General features: G+C 47.4%; 1 protein-coding gene across 2 annotated transcripts in view; it reads right to left on the minus strand.

Moving 5' to 3' along the window:
• Window positions 1–20014, minus strand: part of IFI35 (interferon induced protein 35) — a 93965-nt gene that overhangs the window by 14083 nt on the left and 59868 nt on the right. For both annotated transcript variants that reach the window (XM_040434673.1, XM_040434672.1), the window contains one exon: window positions 10913–11071. In XM_040434673.1, the coding sequence (XP_040290607.1) occupies window positions 10913–11071 (159 nt within the window). The remainder of the gene's footprint in view (window positions 1–10912; window positions 11072–20014) is intronic.

Here is a 20014-nt window from a genome sequence, read left to right on the forward strand (position 1 = left end):
TCATGTGTGGGGTTGCTTCTCATCCAAGGGAGTGGGCTCAATCACAATTTTGCCCAAAAACACAGCCATGAATAAAGAATTGTACCAAAACACCCTCCAACAGCAACTTCTTCCAACAATCTAACAACAGTTTGGTGAAGAACAATGCATTTTCCAGCACGATGGAGCCCCGTGCCATAAGGCAAAAGTGATAACTAAGTGGCTTGGGGACCAAAACGTTGACATTTTGGGTCCATGGCCTGGAAACTCCCCAGATCTTAATCCCATTGAGAACTTGTGGTCAATCCTCAAGAGGCGGGTGGACAAACAAAAACCCACTAATTCTGACAAACTCCAAGAAGGGATTATGAAAGAATGGGTTGCTATCACTCAGGAATTGGCCCAGAAGTTGATTGAGAGCATGCCCAGTCGAATTGCAGAGGTCCTGAAAAAGAAGGGCCAACACTGCAAATACTGAATCTTTGCATAAATGTCATGTAATTGTCGATAAAAGCCTTTGAAACGTATGAAGTGCGTGTAATTATATTTCACTACATCACAGAAACAACTGAAACAAAGATCTAAAAGCAGTTTAGCAGCAAACTTTGTGAAAACTATTTGTGTCATTCTGAAAACTTTTGGCCACGACTGTACATCCAAGGGTCGGAGCCTGGATTTCACTCAATGTTTTTAAAAAGTCACATCAGTAAATGGCCATCTTTGATGCCACCCAGTTTTCCTAGAATCCAGAATGGCCAAATCACCTGCTAATGTGGATATATTCCCTTCCCTAAGGTTCATGAACACAACCGTATTATGGATCCATATTGTGCAGTTCTTTAACACAACGTCCATAGAAGTCTATTGGTCCAGACGGTGCCCCTTATGCAGAAGGAATACTGCAGTACTAATCCAATTTTGAATCCAACATAATAAAGATCATGTTTTTTTTATTATTATTATGGATTAATAAAGTTTAATGGAAATTTTGTCCCCCAGGTGGATGTGGTCACATTTTTATATTTCTTTTTGAGCTGTTTGAACCGTGTGGTGGGCATACACTTTTATTTTAATCTTGGTAATGGATATGAATACTTGGGGTGTGCTGTGGACTTTGTTCCTTGAGGACAGCTGATATAGGAGTCACAGATATCTTAAGAACCACAATGAGGGTCCATTCACACATCTGTGAATGTGTCCGCACCCGTTCCGCAATTCTGTGGAACGGGTGCGGACCCATTCATTCTCTATAGGGGCGGAATGGATGCGGAGAGCACACTATATGCTCTCCGCATCCGCATTTCCAGAGCGCAGCCCCGATCTTCCGGTCCGCGGCTCCGGAAAAAAATAGAACATGTCCTATTCTTGTCCGCAATTGGCAGTTCTATGGGGGTGCCGGCCTGGTGTATTGCAGATCCGCAATGCACTACGGACGTGTGAATGGACCCTGACAGTGACTGGTAAAATAAGCGCAGGTCCTGTCTTCATTGCAGCCACGTAGTCATATAATCTCTGTGTACAGTCAGGCTTGCACATATTGCAGATGACTCACTTGCAGTCTGCCTGTATAGCACTCACCATTGGTAAATAGCTTTCAGACCATTCACTGTACACACCCTTAAACCCAAGACAGGTGGGAGGAAACTCGTCCATGTACTGGACAGTAAACATGGACAAGCTTTTAAATGCACAACACACGGGTGGGGTCCATGTGTGGTCTGTTTTTCCTGAAGGCTCACTGATTTGAATGAATGAATGAGTCTTGTGGGAAAAACAGACAAACATAAAAGATGATGTGATTTTCTTGGTATGGACTGATGATCTATGCAGAAAATCAATTTTTTAAAGATACCAATCAGGGATCAGTGTTAAGTCCGGGCGTTGAACATTGTAAACTCAGGCAGCGAAGAAAGGCCTATGTGAAATTAGCCTTAAAGGGGTTGTCCAGTATTTTGATATTGATGGCCTACCCTCCTCCGACACACTACACCCCTGCTGATCAGCTGTTACCTTATAGCTCTGGAAGTCCATGCCTGAAACACACTGCTTTGTCCACTAAACAACAGTAACTGCAGCGTTGCTCCCATTCACTACAATGAATTAGCTGATCAGCAGGCGTATGGGGTGTGGGACCACTCCTAATCTGATACTGATGGCCTATCCTGAAAATAAGCCATCAATACTGAAATCCTGGACAACCCCTTTAAGACAGTTACAGTTACATACTGCAAGCACTAATATTGCCAAACAGAAAGACAGAGTTCACATCAGCGTTATTTTTCCATTTCCGAACCGTTTTTTTAGATGAAAAAAAAAAAAAAGTACTGCATGCAGGATTCTTTTTTTCTGTCTAAGGCCTCCTGCACACGACCGTTGGGTGCACCCGTGGCCGTTGTGCCGTTTTCAGTTTTTTTTCGCGGACCCATTGACTTTCAATGGGTCCGTGGAAAAATAGGAAAATGCACCGTTTTGCAGCCGCATCCGTGATCCGTGTTTCCTGGCCGTGAAAAAAATATGACCTGTCCTATTTTTTTCACGGCCAACGGTTCACGGACCCATTCAAGTCAATGGGTCCGTGAAAGAACACGGATGCACACAAGATTGGCATCCGTGTCCGTGATCCGTGGCCGTAGGTTAGTTTTTATACAGACGGATCCGAAGATCCGTCTGCATAAAAGCTTTTTCATGGCTGAGTTTTCACTTCGTGAAAACTCAGAACCGACAGTATATTCTAACACAGAGGCGTCCCCATGGTGATGGGGACACTTCAGGTTAGAATATACTAAAAGAACTGTGTACATGACTGCCCCCTGCTGCCTGTAGTTAACACATTGGTGGCCAGTGGGCCCCCCCCCCCTGTAGTTAACACATTGGTGGCCAGTGCGGCCGCCCCCCCCTCCCTCCCTTGTAGTTAACTCATTGGTGGCCAGTGGGCCCCCGTAGTTAACACATTGGTGGCCAGTGCAGCCGCCCCCCCCCCCCCTCCCCTGTAGTTAACTCGTTGGTGGCCAGTGGGTGGCCAGTTACCGATCGGTAACCATGGCAACCAGGACGCTACTGCTGTCCCGGTTGCCATGGTTACTTAGCAATTTGTAGAACCATTATACTTACCTGCGAGCTGCGATCTCTGCGTCCGGCCGGGAGATCCTCCTACTGGTAAGTGACAGGTCATGTCACTTACCAGTAGGAGGAGCTCCCGGCCGGACGCAGAGATCGCAGCTCGCAGGTAAGTATAATGGTTCTACAAATTGCTAAGTAACCATGGCAACCGGGACAGCAGTAGCATCCTGGTTGCCATGCAGGGCCGGACTGGCCATAGGGCAGACCGGGCATTTGCCCGGTGGGCTGGGCCGAACACAATCAGCTGAGCAGGAGTGGAGATGAGCGCTTCCCAGTGGCGTAACTATCAGGGAAGCAGCTGCTTCGGGGCCGAGAGCAGTCACTGTACTTCGTCACCCCGGGCCCCTGTCAGAGCAGCTGACTTCTGCACCACTTGCACTCTGTCACTGACCTCCTGACATCAGTGACATTGCTCCGCCTCTCCCCTCCTTAGTTCTTATGACGGACAGTGGTGACCAGCAACAGGACGGCCCGATGTGGGCGGAGCTATAATAGCCCTGCCCCCTTTTATGCCCGCGATTCCTGCAGCCTGAACTTTCCTGCCCACCATGCTGAACATCAGTTGGATTGGAATTTGTCACAACTGCACCAGTGATGTGAGTAGCAGGGGAACTGGGGTTATATTCAGCTTTCCCAGACTGTGCACATGTGACCTGCAGTACAGTAGGAAAGCTGGGTGAATTATATCATGAAATGTCATCCAGCTTCCCTGCTATCCTGCATGGCACAAGTGCAGAAGCATTAGAGTATGGGGGAGAGGCACAGCAGGAAAGCTGGGTGTCTATATATGTGTATTGTATATGTGTGCGTCCATGTATGTGGTGACTGTGTGTATGAGTGCGCCCCTGTATGTGAAGAGTATGTGTATGAGTGCGTCCATGTATGTGTGGAGAGTGTGTGTATGACTGCGTCCATGTATGTGGAGACTGCGTCCATGTATGTGGAGAGTGTGTGTATGATTGCGTCCATGTATGTGGAGAGTGCATCCATGTATGTGGAGAGTGCGTGTATGACTGCGTCCATGTATGTGGAGAGTGCATCCATGTATGTGGAGAGTGCGTGTATGACTGCGTCCATGTATGTGGTGACTGTGTGCATGAATGCATCCATGTATGTGGAGAGTGTGTGTATGAGTGCATCTATGTATATGGTGAGCGCATGTATGAGTGCATCCATGTATGTGGAGACTGCGTTCATGTATGTGGAGAGTGTGTGTATGACTGCGTCCATGTATGTGGAGAGTGCGTGTCTGACTGCATCCATGTATGTGGAGAGTGCGTGTCTGACTGCGTCCATGTATGCGGAGAGTGTGTGTATGACTGCGTCCATGTATGTGGAGAGTGCGTGTATGACTGCGTCCATGTATGTGGAGAGTGCGTGTATGACTGCGTCCATGTATGTGGAGAGTGCGTGTCTGACTGCGTCCATGTATGCGGAGAGTGCGTGTCTGACTGCGTCCATGTATGTGGAGAGTGTGTGTATGACTGCGTCCATGTATGTGGAGAGTGCGTGTATGAGTGCGTCCATTTATGTGGAGAGTGCATGTATGACTGCGTCCATGTATGTGGAGAGTGCGTGTATGACTGCGTCCATGTATGTGGAGAGTGCCTGTATGACTGCGTCCATGTATGGGGAGAGTGCGTGTATGACTGCGTCCATGTATGTGGAGACAAAAAATAATTGTGGAATCGCACTCACCAGATCTTGAGGTCATCCGGAATGCAACAGCCTACCTGGAGTCCAAGATTCATCAGGGCTCCTGCGTAACAAGTCCCAGAAAAGAAGATGGAGGCAGCATGTCCGGACATGCTGCCTCCATCTTCTTTTCTGGGACATGTATGTGGAGAGTGCGTGTATGACTGCACTATGGGGGCATCTACTGGGGGTCCTGTATACTGGCATGCATTATAGGTGGGCACTATGGAGAAGTGGGAGACAAGAGCACTATAAGGGCATTATATAGGGGCATTTAATACTGGCCCCCATTTTGATGCTACTATGGGGATGGGAGGAAAGGAGCATTATGGGGGTATCTATGTGGGGCAGTCTATAGGGGCGTTTTATAGTGCCACATTATGGAGGGCACTATGGAGACGGGGAAGGAGCACTATGGGGGCATCTTCTGGGGGGACTATATGGTAGTATTTTATACTGGCACAAATTATAAGGTCACTATGGGCACCTAAGCTCAACTTGGGGCACTAAGTGTTTTTTGTAGTGGCACATAGTACAGGTCATTGGAACACATGAGGGCACTCTGGGGACATTGGCTCTACTGGGGGCACTAAGAGGAGGTATTTCTTTTTTTACTGCCACACAACGGGGCATTTTTTGTACTGGTGCACATTATAAGGGGGGGGGTTCTACTGTCACACATTATAAAGATAATTATTACTATCGGGGCATTATGGTGGGCTTTATTACAACTGGGGGACTATGGGAGCATTATTACTTGTGGGACGCAATTACTGTTGGGGGCACTATAGGAGCACTATTACTACTAAGTGCACTCTGGCAAAGAAATAATTACTATTGTTGGGACTTTGGGAGCACCATTACTGTGGGGGAACTCTGGCACAGCATCAGCTTAGCACAGCTCTTTTTGCAGTATAGTTTTGGGGAGCACAGCTTCTCAGTATTGGGGGTGCATGATGGGATGTTAATTGGAGGATGATGGAAAAGTAGGAAACTAAGATGTCTGTCAAACTCTGCAGAGACGTGAGATGGCTGAAAGAAATCATCATGGCGGTCTGGTCTGAATGGAGAAGATGAAGAAAGAGAACATCTACATCAGAGGAGACGTCACTGGATATAAGAGGTATGGGGCGCTGTATTAGGCTACCTTCACATCTGCGTTAGTGATCCTGGCAGGCTGTTCCAGCTGAGAATTCACTGGATCTGGCACTGCTGGATGCAGACAGAATGCCCGCCAGCCCCATTAACTATATTGGGGTACGGCAGAGATCCGGCCACAATCTGGGAAAAATGCAGAGAATCAGCGGGACATAAACCGCTGCATGCTGTGCTTTGTGTCCAGTCGATTCCTTGCATTTTCTGCCGGATTAAGTGGCCGGATTGTACTAAGACCCCTAATGTCACCTGGGGACCCCCAAAGAAGCTTGTGTATTGACTGAAGCCTTCCTATCTTACTGGTGGCTGGCCCTGCCTCTCAATTGTGCTTCCGGTTTTGGCTCCGCCCCTAGACTACAAGGGGGTGGGGCCTGTTGGGGGTCATGTGATTGGGCTGCTCAGTCAAAAATGCCCGGGCCTATTTTTTGTCCCAGTCCGGCCCTGTTGCCATGGTTACCGATCGGAGCCCCAGCGATTAAACTGGGACTCCGATCGGTACTCTCCGCTGCCACCAATGATAGGGGGGGGAGATTTTAATTAGGAGGGGGAGGGAGGGAGGGGAGAGGGCCCACTGGCCACCAACGAGTTAACTACAGGGGAGGGAGGGGGGCCCACTGGCCACCAACGAGTTAACTACAGGGGAGGGAGGGGGGGGAGGGGGGGGGGCCCACTGGCCACCGAGTTAACTACAGGGGAGGTCCTGGAGTTGAGGGTGCAGAAGGACCCCAAGATATGCGTGCTGGGATATGTGAAGGAGATTGGTGGGGGAGAGGCGGTTAAGGTGGCAGTTGGGAGACTACTGTATGTAGCCAGGAAATTGATTGCCTTTAGGTGGATCCAGGGGAGTCCGCCAACGGTGGATGAATTTGTGAGAAAGGTGCATGATATGTTAACATTAGAGAAGGGAGTGTTTGTTAGGAGGGGATGTCCTTTGAAGTTTGAAAAGTTGTGGAATGAATGGTTGTCTCACACTCATGTTGTAATATAAAAGGTCTTGGAAATTCATGCTCTGATCCGGGGGGGGGGGGGGTTGGCAGTTGGGGGAGGGGGGGGTGGGTGTTGTTTGGGTTATAACAGTCAAATGACTCTGTAAATGATTTTTCTTTATCTTGGTATATTCATTATGTACAATGACTGTAGAAGATGTAACAAATATATGGACATATGATAATGTTTTTATAATTGTGTGTATATGAGATGTGGAGGGGAGAAAACATCAGGAAAATTGTGATGCAAATTGTATTGTGATATACCAACTTTATTTGAATAATAAAAAACGATTTGATTGAAAAAAAACTACAGGGGAGGGAGGGGGGCCCACTGGCCACCAATGAGTTAACTACAGGGGAGGGAGGGGGGCCCACTGGCCACCAATGAGTTAACTACATCGGGGGGGGGCGGCCGCACTGGCCATCAATGTGTTAACTACAGGGGGGGGGGGCTGCCCCCTGCTGCCTGGCAGCACCTGCCAGGCAGCAGGGGGCAGTCATGTACACAGTTATTTTAGTATACTCTAACCTGAAGCGTCCCCATCACCATGGGAACGCCTCTGTGTTAGAATATACTGTCGGATTTAATGGACGCAGCCGCTATTCTGCAATTACATTAAAGAGCTTCTGTCATCAGAAACATGGTTATTAAGCTGGCTGACTTTAGACATGTGCTAATGTCAGCTGAAGCTAGCAGCCTTTGTCCCTTCTTTTTATGTGCCTCCATTTTAGAGAGAAAAAAAACCTCTTAGTTTATACAAATGAGCCTCTAGGAGCAATGGGGGTGTTTCCACTACTCCTAGAGACTCCGTTTCCCTCTGTCACCGCGCTCTCATCATGTTGATTGACAGGTCCAGGCAGTGTTCACATCATCCTACCTGGCCCTGACTTTGGCTTAGGGTCTATTCACACGTACGCAAAATGGGTTTGCATCCGTTCCGCAATTTTGCGGAACAGGTGCGGACCCATTCATTTACAATGGGGCCGGAATGTGCTGTCTGCATTTGCGGATCCGCACTTCCATTCTGCAAAAAAATAGAACATGTCCTATTCTTGTTTGCAATTGCGGACAAGAAAAGGCATTTTCTATGTGAGTGTCGGCGATGTGCGGTCCGCAAAATGTGAAATGCACATTGCCGGTGTCCTTGTTTTGCGGATCTGCAAAACACATAGGGACATGTGAATGGACCCTTAAACCTTGAGCATGTGCCGTGCAGTATGTGGTAAGGTGTAGTAAAAGATAGGTGCTCACCGGCCGTGGACTTCCTTACTGTGCCTGCGCCGCATACGTAAGGAGGATCCAACGTCGACACAGCAATCTCCCTCTCTTCAGAGTGATGCCGGCTTCAATGTCTTCCGGGTGTACTGTGAAGCATGCGGTGCAGGCGCAGTAAGGAAGTCCGTGGCCGGTGAGCACCTATCCTTTACTACGCCTGAATGGCATGGCGTAGGCGCCAGGTTTAACCCGAAGTCAGGGTCAGATCAATCAACATTGCCTAGCCCTGTCAATCAACATGATGCGCGGCAAGAGAAGGGAGAACAGAGCCACTGGGGCAGGGATCAGCAACCTTTGGCAATCCAGCTGCTGTGAAACTACAACTCCCAGCATGCAAACATGCTCGGCTATTCTGCTAACTCCCACAAAAGTAAATAAGGCATTCTGGGAGTTGTAGTTTCTGAACTGCTGGAGTGCCGGGGGTTGCTAAACCCTGATCTAGGGGTAGTGGCAACACCCCCATTGCTCCTAGAGGTTCATTTGCATAAAATAAGGTGTTTTCTTTCCACAAAAACGAAGGCACGCAGAAAGAAGGGACAAAGACTGTTAGCTTCAGCTGACATTAGCACATGTCTACAGTCAGCCAGTTTAATAACAATGAAGCTTTTTGAAGCCCTTTTTAAAATACTGTGAAAATTAGTGCCCCAAACCGTACAATGCATAGTAGTATTATTTATGCAAGAGGGTAGACATGAAGAGAAAACTCGGGTAACAACTCTGCATTGAGTTATGCCTTGTGCAGGACCTAAAGATGGTGGCGCATAACACAGGGGTTCAAGTAACCGTCAGTCCCTGCACAAGGTGTAATACAGTGCTCAGCTCTACCCCTGGAAACAAAGGGGTTGTCCGAGTTATGGAAAAAAATATATAGCACTGTAAATCTGATAGTCAGCGATATATAACTAAGCTAAGCAAGTTTTAGGCAAAAAAAATATCTATTTCCTCATTTCCCTGGTTCAATCTCTGCCCTTCCCCCTGCACTGCCAAGGGAGTGAATACAAGTGCTGCCCTGAGTTACATGTCTGCCTGCTGGGAGACTCCGCAGCATGTTGTATGTGTAGAACTACAAGTCCTAGCTGTATAATGACACTGCTAATACACACAGGATCTTCCCCCTACCTTCAATGCTCTGCAGAACTTCTCTGTAAGCTCCTGTGCCCAGCATTTGTCTCCTCACTGGCTGCAGCTACACAGTAAACACTTCAGCCCTGAGTCTGTGCAGCTGAAGGGGTTAAGTATCCTGGGAGAGAGCAATAGGCCGCCAGCACAGTGACCTACCTCTCGTGCACAAGCCTGAGAGATCTGTACAACTTTATCAGAGCAGGGAGAGAAGCTGACATCACAGGTCATGTGACCCTCAGAGAAATCTGAGAAACCAGCCACTGGAGATAAAGTGAGTGAATTGGAAAGCTGTTACATTTGCCTAGTTAGAAACATAGAAAGAATAAAAAAATAACTCGAACAACCCCTTTAAGGCTGTATTACACCAGCCGATTCTGTAGGCGATTGTCGGGAAGGAAGCATTTGCCTGCTCGCTAATGAAGGAGACTGCTGCTACTACATGCAGCAATCTCCTCCACAGTATGGGATAATAATAAGGACAGGTTTACATGAGGCAGAGCAAAGTGGCTGTAAATTATATGTGATTGAGCCTATATGTGGTTTTACTGTAACTGGCGCAGTCTTCAGACCGGTGGTTAATGGCTGTGCATTTTTTGTGGATAAACTGCTGTTCACCTGCTACTAACATTCATTCTGGAAATCACAGCAATTTGAGGCAAAATTATACATGTGTGAATTCAACCTTAAAGGGAACCTGTCATCAACTTTATGCTGACCTCACTGAGGGCCACATAAAGTAGTGACAGAAATGCTGATGTCAGCGGTGTAACTCGTGAGCTAAAAGTAAGTGGTTGCCGAGAACCAGCATCATAATCATTGCAGCCCAGGCCTTGAGAAGAGTCAAATCTACCTGAGAAGAGTCCTGGTTATCCATAATCTCCTGCTCTCTCGCCCATCTGCTGATGATTGGCAGTTCTCTCCTAGAGAGAAGGGTAAAAGACTGACGGACATCAGCAGGTGGGCAAGAAGAGCAGGAATAACCATGACTCTTCTCAGGTGGCCGTGACTCTTTTCCAGGCCCAGTCTGCAATGATTGGGATGTTGGTTCTCGGCAACCACTTGCTTTGAACTTATAAATGACAGACCGCTGAAATCAACTCGCCTGTCTCTACTTTATGCTGCCGCTAGTATGGGCAGCATAAAGCTGATGACAGGTTCCCTTTAAAGAGGTTTCCCAGGAATACCCAATACCCACAACCTGCCTCTGCCATTGAAAGATTCACATTCATCTGTTCCCGCTGCGCCGGTCCTGCGCGGTCTGCCATTTGCACATCTTCCATTCCCCGGCTTGTTTACTTTTTCACGGGTATGGCAACCTACTCTGCTGCAGCCAACCACTGAGGTGGCATGTCTATCATGGGCACATCACCGCTGAAGCCAGTCATTGGCTGCAATGGAGCAGGTGACCATGCCCATACCTGGGAGGATGTAAGCAGGGGACCAGAAGATGGACACATGAGAGCCAGTGAGCAGAGGGAACACATAAGTATGAATCTTGCAATAGTGGAGACGGGCTCCAGGCATCAGTTAAAAGTCAGATATTCCTGGGCAACCCCTTTACGATAACCATACTAACCTGAAATTTCTGGTCCAGATCAAACAGGGTCCGTTCATTCGTCATCAGTTTTTTCTCCTCTTTTTCTGCTCTATCATGAAACTTCTGAGCCAGAACCTCTGCTTCGTTCTTCTTCTGCTCCAGTTTAGAGATATCTTCTAATAGGGCTGCATGTTTCTCCTAAAACAGTACACGTGACAATTAATGAGCATTAGACAGACATTTACACCATTACAGCAACCTTTCACAAAAGATTAGGGGTGAGCGAATCGACTTGCGATGAAACATCCGAAGTCGATTCGCATAAAACTTTGTTCCAATACTGTACGGAGCAGTGGGGTAACAGAAGCCCTTTAAACCTTATTTAGTGTTTTCCCCATAGATTTGAATGAAAATAGTGCGGATTTCTTGCGGATATTCTGCACTCAAATCTGCACCGTGATTCACGTTTCTGCACCCAAACCGCACCAAAAAAATAAAATTTCTAACATCGGTTTTTTATCTGTTTTTCTGCAGATCTCACCCTTAATTAGAAAACCGCAGCTAAAACAGCAAACATAATATACGGTACATGCTGAGGGTTTTTAAATCCGCAAAGCAGGTCAATTTCCACAGGAGAATATCCACAAAGTGTACATGAGATTTGTGTTCTCTCATACACTTTGCTGGTACTATATTACACCACGGTTTTTTCACATGTAAATCCACGGGTAAAAATAGCATGTATTCCGCATTGTGTGCAGTTAACCTTAAAGGGATTCTGTCACCTCCTTTTACGATTTTAAGCCGGCACCATCGCTATGTTGACTAAAGTAGCTTATTTCCAGGACTCTTCTTTTTACTTTATTTCGTTTAGTAGTTTTGATGTAAAAGCGATTTTTATGTTATGCAAATTAGGGTCCAAGGTGCCCAGAGGGGCGTTTTTCTCACTCTCCGGTGCCCAGTGACGACCCCCTGCAGTGCCCAAGACAGCCTCCTGATAATCAAAACACCTCCCACAGCCCGGCAAACGGTTCCGCCCCCTCTGCACGTCATAATCTACCTTATAGATATGCCCCATCCTCCTTCCTGTCTGCAGCCAGAAAACTCGTGCAGGCGCAGTACCGCCTGCACGATCATCAACGTCCTGAGGGCAACAGCGCTCAGGTCACATCACTGGGCTCGGCGCATGCCCAGTGAGACTTTTGAGGCTGTTGCCCTCAGGAGGTTGATGATCGTGCAGGCCGCAGGCGGTACTGCGCCTGCGCGAGTTTTCTGGCCGCAGACAGGAAGGAGGACGGGGTATATCTATAAGGTAGATTATGACGTGCAGAGGGGGCGGAACCGTTTGCCGGGCTGTGGGAGGTGTTTTGATTATCAGGAGGCTATGTAGTGTACGGGGACTGTAATACCCGTCACTACCAAAGTGTCACTTGGTGTGCTGTCGTCCCTCCTTAGTTATGGAGAAGTTGGTATATGTCAGTTTTATAAAATGTCATGTAATGCAATGCTATGTGTTTCCCTGCTACTATGACACTTGCATGTACAGGCCTGCTAGGGGTGTCATTCCAGCTTCTAGTCACTAGAGGGAGCTAGAGAGCCCTAGTTTATATAAGGCCCAGTCAGGGAAGTAGAAGGGAGACGGAGTCTAGTGTCTGTAATCTACAGTTGGAGATTAGACAATGTCAGAGACCAGTCCAGGCCAGAAGCCTGCTGCCCAGGAGAAGATCCCCTCCTGAATTCCCATATGCAGAAACAGGAATATCTTAGCTAAAGAGCCTGAGGAAGAAGCAGAGAGAGACAGAGGCAAACTGCAGAGAAGCAAGAGGTACTAAAAATAACAGAGGAGGTACTTTCTAAAGCTATAGCCAAGGATATAAAGCCAGAACTAGGTTATTGGGCCTTGGTGAAGAATTGCTATATTCCAGGATCAGACAGAAATAGAGTGCAAGCTCCTGTACTGCAAGTCCTGCGTTCAACACTCTGTAATCACCTTGCTAAATCTGTAATTGCCTGCATCAACCGTATTGCAAAATCGACTGCATGCCAAGGAACTGCGATTCCAATATTGTCTCTGCATGAAAACTACTAAAGTTGGAGTTCTGTTTTAATACCACGTGTTCCTCAATTTATTCCTGCTATCCGCAAACGGCGTGCCACCGTTCAATTGGCACTGGCGTCACGAACAATTTCTATCATCACCTGCCTATGCAGAGAGTCAGCCGTCTCAGGTTAGTGTCATTGCACTACTACACCCAGAAACTCTATTACACACAACTCGAGTACGCTGCACCTCTCTTTTGGCGTCACGAACAGGATACGCACGCTTTCCAGTGCAAGAAGCGTGAACTTTGTGCCTTATACAGTTGCCCTGTGACCAAAGTGACAAATTACCTGTTTATTGAAAGTGGACTTTGTGGACTGAAAATCGTACCCAAAGTGTACCCAAAACTTCTAAAAAGCGCTGTGCAGTGTTGCGCTACCAAGAGGAAGAAAATCGCCACATTGGAGTGTGTTTTGTGGACTTTTTACATTCCTGCTTGCTGTCAGTGAATAGACAGCGTTTATACCCAAAGATGGCTGCTGGGCTTGCTGAATTTACTGCTGCGTCACCTTCATCCCGAAAAGGCGGGAAAAATTGGCGCCTTTCCGAGAAAAGAGCGGGAAGGAGTTCAAGGTCAGGCGCCACTGCTTATCTGGATATTTGCATGTCTGCCAGCATGGACACCGCCTTCCATATACTGGAATACCTGGGGGGCGGCCTCCCAGTGCAGTGGGAGGAGCTGGCTATTCTGATTGACGCGACCCTATCGCTCTCCTCAGAAGGATCGAGCATGTTGGATAGTGAGCAGAGTGTTACTGCAGCGTCCGCACCTGAAATTGCAAAGATGACTGATATCGGTGTAGAGCCAGAAGAGGCTCCACCGGCCTACTCTCCGGGACCGGAGCAACCCGCCTGCCGCCCAAGGGAGAAAGAACCTGAACCCTGCTATGGCTCGTGGAGGGACTTTTTCCAACCATCTTTCCAATGGTCCTCCCTGATGGCGGAGATCCGAGAGGCCGCTATAAAGCGGAATACAAAGACCAAGATCATCTATGAGGAACTAACTAAGACAATACATGAGAAGCATACGCACACCCAACCCCGCCTGGAAAGGAGAAAAGGAGTGGTGCTGTCATTTGACAAATCCCGTGGCTACGGGTTTATCCAGGACTATCTAACTGGCAGAGACCTCTATGTGAATCGAAGGTCTGTCAAAAGAGACTACCTCCCTTCGTACCAGCACAGCCTCCGCGAGGGAGAAGAAGTGGAGTACACCCCTGCCGAGAGCCTGCGAGGCCCTTATGCGACTGCTGTGACCCGTCCCAAGCGAGCACCTGAGGACTGGGAGGCAGAAGAAGGAGAAGACTACTCTGGCTGCGAGCGGGAACCTGAACGCTCTCCAGAGCCGGCCCATCACGCCTTCCAGGAGCGGAGCTCCTTCATTGGGCCTAATGTCTTCTGGCAGCCAACCGTGTTGGAGAAATGGGTGAGCCCCTATCCTTCCCCCGAGCTGCCTCGTCGGGAGAGGACCATCTCAGAGCTGGAACAGTTAAAAGGACTTAGTGCTACCTTTAAGAACATCCGGATGGGTCGGAGACCAGACGCATCGCCTGAACCTGCAGAGGCCGAGTCCGCGCCATCGGTGACTGTACCTGCGCCGGCGGCGCCAGCAGAGGGCAGCGACTCCGACACAGAGAGCATCGGTGAGCAGATCGTCCGGCTGGAGAAGTTGCGGGAGTTACGCAAGATACACACCGCCAGGATCCGGACACCGCCAAGGCAGGATGAGGTAAGGGTGCCTGTCACCACCCGTAGACCACCTTCTGTTGCCACCGCTCCGTCAGTGCCCCAGACCGGACCCGCGATTGCCGTAAACTGCTGCACCCAGAGCACCGGACCGCTTGCGGCGGCGGTACCAAGCACGTTACATCCTGCAGTGATCATGTCAGGATCGGCACGGTCCACAAGAGGGTTAACCCCTAGGCCTATGGGGCCAATACCTATTAGGGGCCCCTTTACCCTACAGCTGCCCCCTGACACTGTTATGTGGGCACACCCGCCTGTGGAAGAATACTACAGACGATACTTGCCAGCGGAGCCGAGTGGTTATGATATGCCACTGTAAATCAGCCTGCTAGGCCTTTGATTTATTTTATTGCAGAAGTTTGATGTTAACCCTTCCAGGACAGGAGTCCTACGTTTCTGGTCCTTTGTTGCGGCTGCCAGTTTGTCCACGGCTCAGTGGTAGGTGTTGACCACTGAAATCACAAAGTCAGCAATGCCACGTTTGTTTCCAGGACCTCCTGCCTGCTTTTGCTACCCCACGCCAAGTTGTGCCTGTTCCTTTAGTTGCACCTTTTACCCTTCACCCCCTTTTCAGGTTGATCAGGGGTCTTACAGCACTTGTCTTTGCTGTCCTTTTATTGTGCAACTTCATACTAAGGAACCGTGCCCGGAGACAGACTCAAAAGTACCTGAGCCTCTGAGATTCTTACTCTTTTAAAAGTATTGTGCCCAGAGATGGACTCCACCGCACGAGAGCCTCTGTGATGTAATAGGAAAATAACCTGGGTACGGACTCATGTTTGTTCTTTGAGCCTCCAAGAACTTTTATACTGTTTTATCTATTTTGCTGTTCTATCATGGACTTATTCATTGTCATGGACTATCCTGGTTATAATGTTACGCTGTGCCAGGTCAGCGCCCCCGTTCCATTCATTATCCTGAGAGAAGAGAACGACGCCCCTTGTCACTACCCTTCACCTTTGCCAATTGGACCTGATGTAAATGTAAATGCAGATGAATTACATGTATGTATGCCTGCATGTCTCTATTTTCTATTTCAGGTAGAGATTCCAGTTGGGCGACCCATGATGGAGTACGAGGTCGTACTCAGCTTAAAGCAGTGGGGTATGTAGTGTACGGGGACTGTAATACCCGTCACTACCAAAGTGTCACTTGGTGTGCTGTCGTCCCTCCTTAGTTATGGAGAAGTTGGTATATGTCAGTTTTATAAAATGTCATGTAATGCAATGCTATGTGTTTCCCTGCTACTATGACACTTGCATGTACAGGTCTGCTAGGGGTGTCATTCCAGCTTCTAGTCACTAGAGGGAGCTAGAGAGCCCTAGTTTATATAAGGCCCAGTCAGGGAAGTAGAAGGGAGACGGAGTCTAGTGTCTGTAATCTACAGTTGGAGATTAGACAATGTCAGAGACCAGTCCAGGCCAGAAGCCTGCTGCCCAGGAGAATATCCCCTCCTGAATTCCCATATGCAGAAACAGGAATATCTTAGCTAAAGAGCCTGAGGAAGAAGCAGAGAGAGACAGAGGCAAACTGCAGAGAAGCAAGAGGTACTAAAAATAACAGAGGAGGTACTTTCTAAAGCTATAGCCAAGGATATAAAGCCAGAACTAGGTTATTGGGCCTTGGTGAAGAATTGCTATATTCCAGGATCAGACAGAAATAGAGTGCAAGCTCCTGTACTGCAAGTCCTGCGTTCAACACTCTGTAATCACCTTGCTAAATCTGTAATTGCCTGCATCAACCGTATTGCAAAATCGACTGTATGCCAAGGAACTGCGATTCCAATATTGTCTCTGCATGAAAACTACTAAAGTTGGAGTTCTGTTTTAATACCACGTGTTCTTCAATTTATTCCTGCTATCCGCAAACGGCGTGCCACCGTTCAGTTGGCACTGGCGTCACGAACAATTTCTATCATCACCTGCCTATGCAGAGAGTCAGCCGTCTCAGGTTAGTGTCATTGCACTACTACACCCAGAAACTCTATTACACACAACTCGAGTACGCTGCACTGTCTTGGGCACTGCAGGGGGGTGTCACTGGGCACCGGAGAGTGAGAAAAACGCCCCTCTGGGCACCTTGGACCCAAATTAGCATAACATAAAAATCGCTTTTACATCAAAACTACTAAACGAAATAAAGTAAAAAGAAGAGTCCTGGAAATAAGCTACTTTAGTCAACATAGCGATGGTGCTGGCTTAAAATCGTAAAAGGAGGTGACAGAATCCCTTCAAGGGGTTCTCCAGGACTGCTGCTTTCTTCCAAAAACAGCACCTCATCTGTCCACGTCTGGGTGTGGTTTTATAGCTCAACCCAATTCACTTCAATGGAGCCAAGCTGCAATACCACACACAACCTGTGGATAGGTGTGGTGCTGTTTTTGGGAGAAAGCAGCCATCTTTTCGTAGTCCTGGAGAACTCCTTTAGGGTCTGATTACAGCGCCCGATGCCAGGCAAAAAAGAGCACCTATCAACAATATACAAGTCCAGCAGCGCTCTTTTTAATGGCCTTTAACATGGTACCGATGCAAAGTGATGTGAACGAATGAGGGCCACTAAAACCTAAAAAACAAGAATAAGAAGCATAACCTGCTAAGAAAAGTTTGTCCGCAACTCTTTCTGCATGGACATCTGCAAGCAGAGATGGACTGGGAACTTAAAGGGTCCTGGTACAAAAAAGAAGGAAAAAAAAAAAAGAACAAAAATGGTTGTAGGTTGGTCCAAATTGACAGAAGGTGGGGACAAAGGAAGTAGGCGGGGCCAGCAATACCATAGCGTAGCACAAAATTCCCACCCCCCTCAAAAACCAAATACCGTAATGCAGCATAAAATATTGCTGTCCTCGCCACAGTATTCATTTGTATAACCGTCCTGATGCTGCAGGTCAGGGGTGTATAAGTACCTGATACTCCTAGGATTAATTAATGCTGAGACGATCAGATCGTTATGTACCCGGCTAGCAGCTATGAGGAGAGCTCGGGAAGCCCCCTCAGCATCGGCCCACTGGGGAATTTTCCTATAGGGTCTATGGCCAGTCCGTTCTTGTCTAATAGTTGCTACAGAAAGCAGTTTTAGCAGATCTCCTGCTGCCAAAGAAATGCCTTCTTCCTCCCAGCCCCTCCATCTTCGGCTGTGGACTGGCATGAGCTCAATCTGGCCAGGAAGTTTGGGAAAGGGGTGAGGCATAATACTCGTTTTATCTTGATGGACACTCAGCACTGAGTGGAATCTGTAAAACTTCTTAAAAAAACCTCCTCTTGTATATGTGCAGGTATACTAGAGAGTACCAGGACACTGACCCTACAGTTTCCTCCCGCCATTCACTTTGCATATTGTCAGCAGCACATCCCCCGATTACACAGGGTGATGTGCTGCTGACAAATGAGGATTCAGGTGCTGCATGAAAAACTCAATCACCAGACAAATAAGGAGACTTAAAGGGGTTATCCGGGTTCAGAGTTGAATCCGGAAATATCCCCTTCTTCCCCTACTCAGCCCCTCAACATGAGCATCAGAGCATTTTGTGCTCCGATGCTGTCCCTTGCAAGGGCTTTTTCTGGAGATTCGGTGACGTACCGGGCTCTCCATGGGTAAAGCTAGGCGGAGGCTTCTGCCTAATAGTGTGTCTGGCACTAATGGGCCGGCTTTAGCGCTGCCCTAGCCTGTAAAACGGCTAGGGCACCGCTAAAGGCCATCAGGGCCAGTGACGTCACCGGGAACACTGCTAGGCGGAAGCCTCTACCTAGCAGTGTAGAAATATAAACAAAAAAACTCTGATGCTCATGTCAGAGGGGATGAGTGGGAGAAGAAGTGGATATGTCCGGATTTAGCTGTGAACCCAGACAACCCCTGTAACATGGGCGATCGCATGAATGTTCACCCCTAAGGTTTGTATCTGGCCATGATTATTAGGAGGGAAGCTTGCTGCCGATCTGCTGGTGAGAGGAGAACTCACTGCACCTTTCTCAGCCTTGGTTTTGAGATAGACGTGCATTGTGTGCTCAGATCTGGAAACATTTACTATGATATCTGCGCCTGTTTTCATGAGTAAAAAGCCTGTTTCCAACTGTCTTACTATTTAACCACTTCAGCCCCCAGTGCTTAAACACCCTGAAAGACCAGGCCACTTTTTACACTTCTGACCTACACTACTTTCACCGTTTATTGCTCGGTCATGCAACTTACCACCCAAATGAATTTTACCTCCTTTTCTTCTCACTAATAGAGCTTTCATTTGGTGCTATTTCATTGCTGCTGACATTTTTACTTTTTTTGTTATTAATTGAAATTTAACGATTTTTTTGCAAAAAAATGACATTTTTCACTTTCAGTTGTAAAATTTTGCAAAAAAAACGAGATCCATATATAAATTTTGCTCTAAATTTATTGTTCTACATGTCTTTGATAAAAAAAAAATGTTTGGGTAAAAAAAAAATGCTTTGGGTAAAAGTTATAGCGTTTACAAACTATGGTACAAAAATGTGAATTTCCGCTTTTTGAAGCAGCTCTGACTTTCTGAGCACCTGTCATGTTTCCTGAGGTTCTACAATGCCCAGACAGTACAAACACCCCACAAATGACCCCATTTCGGAAAGTACACACCCTAAGGTATTCGCTGATGGGCATAGTGAGTTCATAGAACTTTTTATTTTTTGTCACAAGTTAGCGGAAAATGATGATTTTTTTTTTTTCTTACAAAGTCTCATATTCCACTAACTTGTGACAAAAAATAAAAACTTCTATGAACTCACTATGCCCATCACGAAATACCTTGGGGTCTCTTCTTTCCAAAATGGGGTCACTTGTGGGGTAGTTATACTGCCCTGGCATTCTAGGGGCCCAAATGTGTGGTAAGGAGTTTGAAATCAAATTCTGTAAAAAATGACGAGTGAAATCCGAAAGGTGCTCTTTGGAATATGGGCCCCTTTGCCCACCTAGGCTGCAAAAAAGTGTCACACATCTGGTATCTCTGTATTCAGGAGAAGTTGAGGAATGTGTTTTGGGGTGTCATTTTACATATACCGATGCTGGGTGAGATAAATATCTTGGTCAAATGCCAACTTTGTATAAAAAAAATGGGAAAAGTTGTCTTTTGCCAAGATATTTCTCTCACCCAGCATGGGTATATGTAAAATGACACCCCAAAACACATTCCCCAACTTCTCCTGAGTACGGAGATACCAGATGTGTGACACTTTTTTGCAGCCTAGGTGGGCAAAGGGGCCCATATTCCAAAGAGCACCTTTCGGATTTCACAGGTCATTTTTTACAGAATTTGATTTCAAACTCCTTAC

Source organism: Bufo bufo, chromosome 6, assembly GCF_905171765.1.
Source record: "Bufo bufo chromosome 6, aBufBuf1.1, whole genome shotgun sequence".
Lineage (NCBI taxonomy): Eukaryota > Metazoa > Chordata > Amphibia > Anura > Bufonidae > Bufo > Bufo bufo.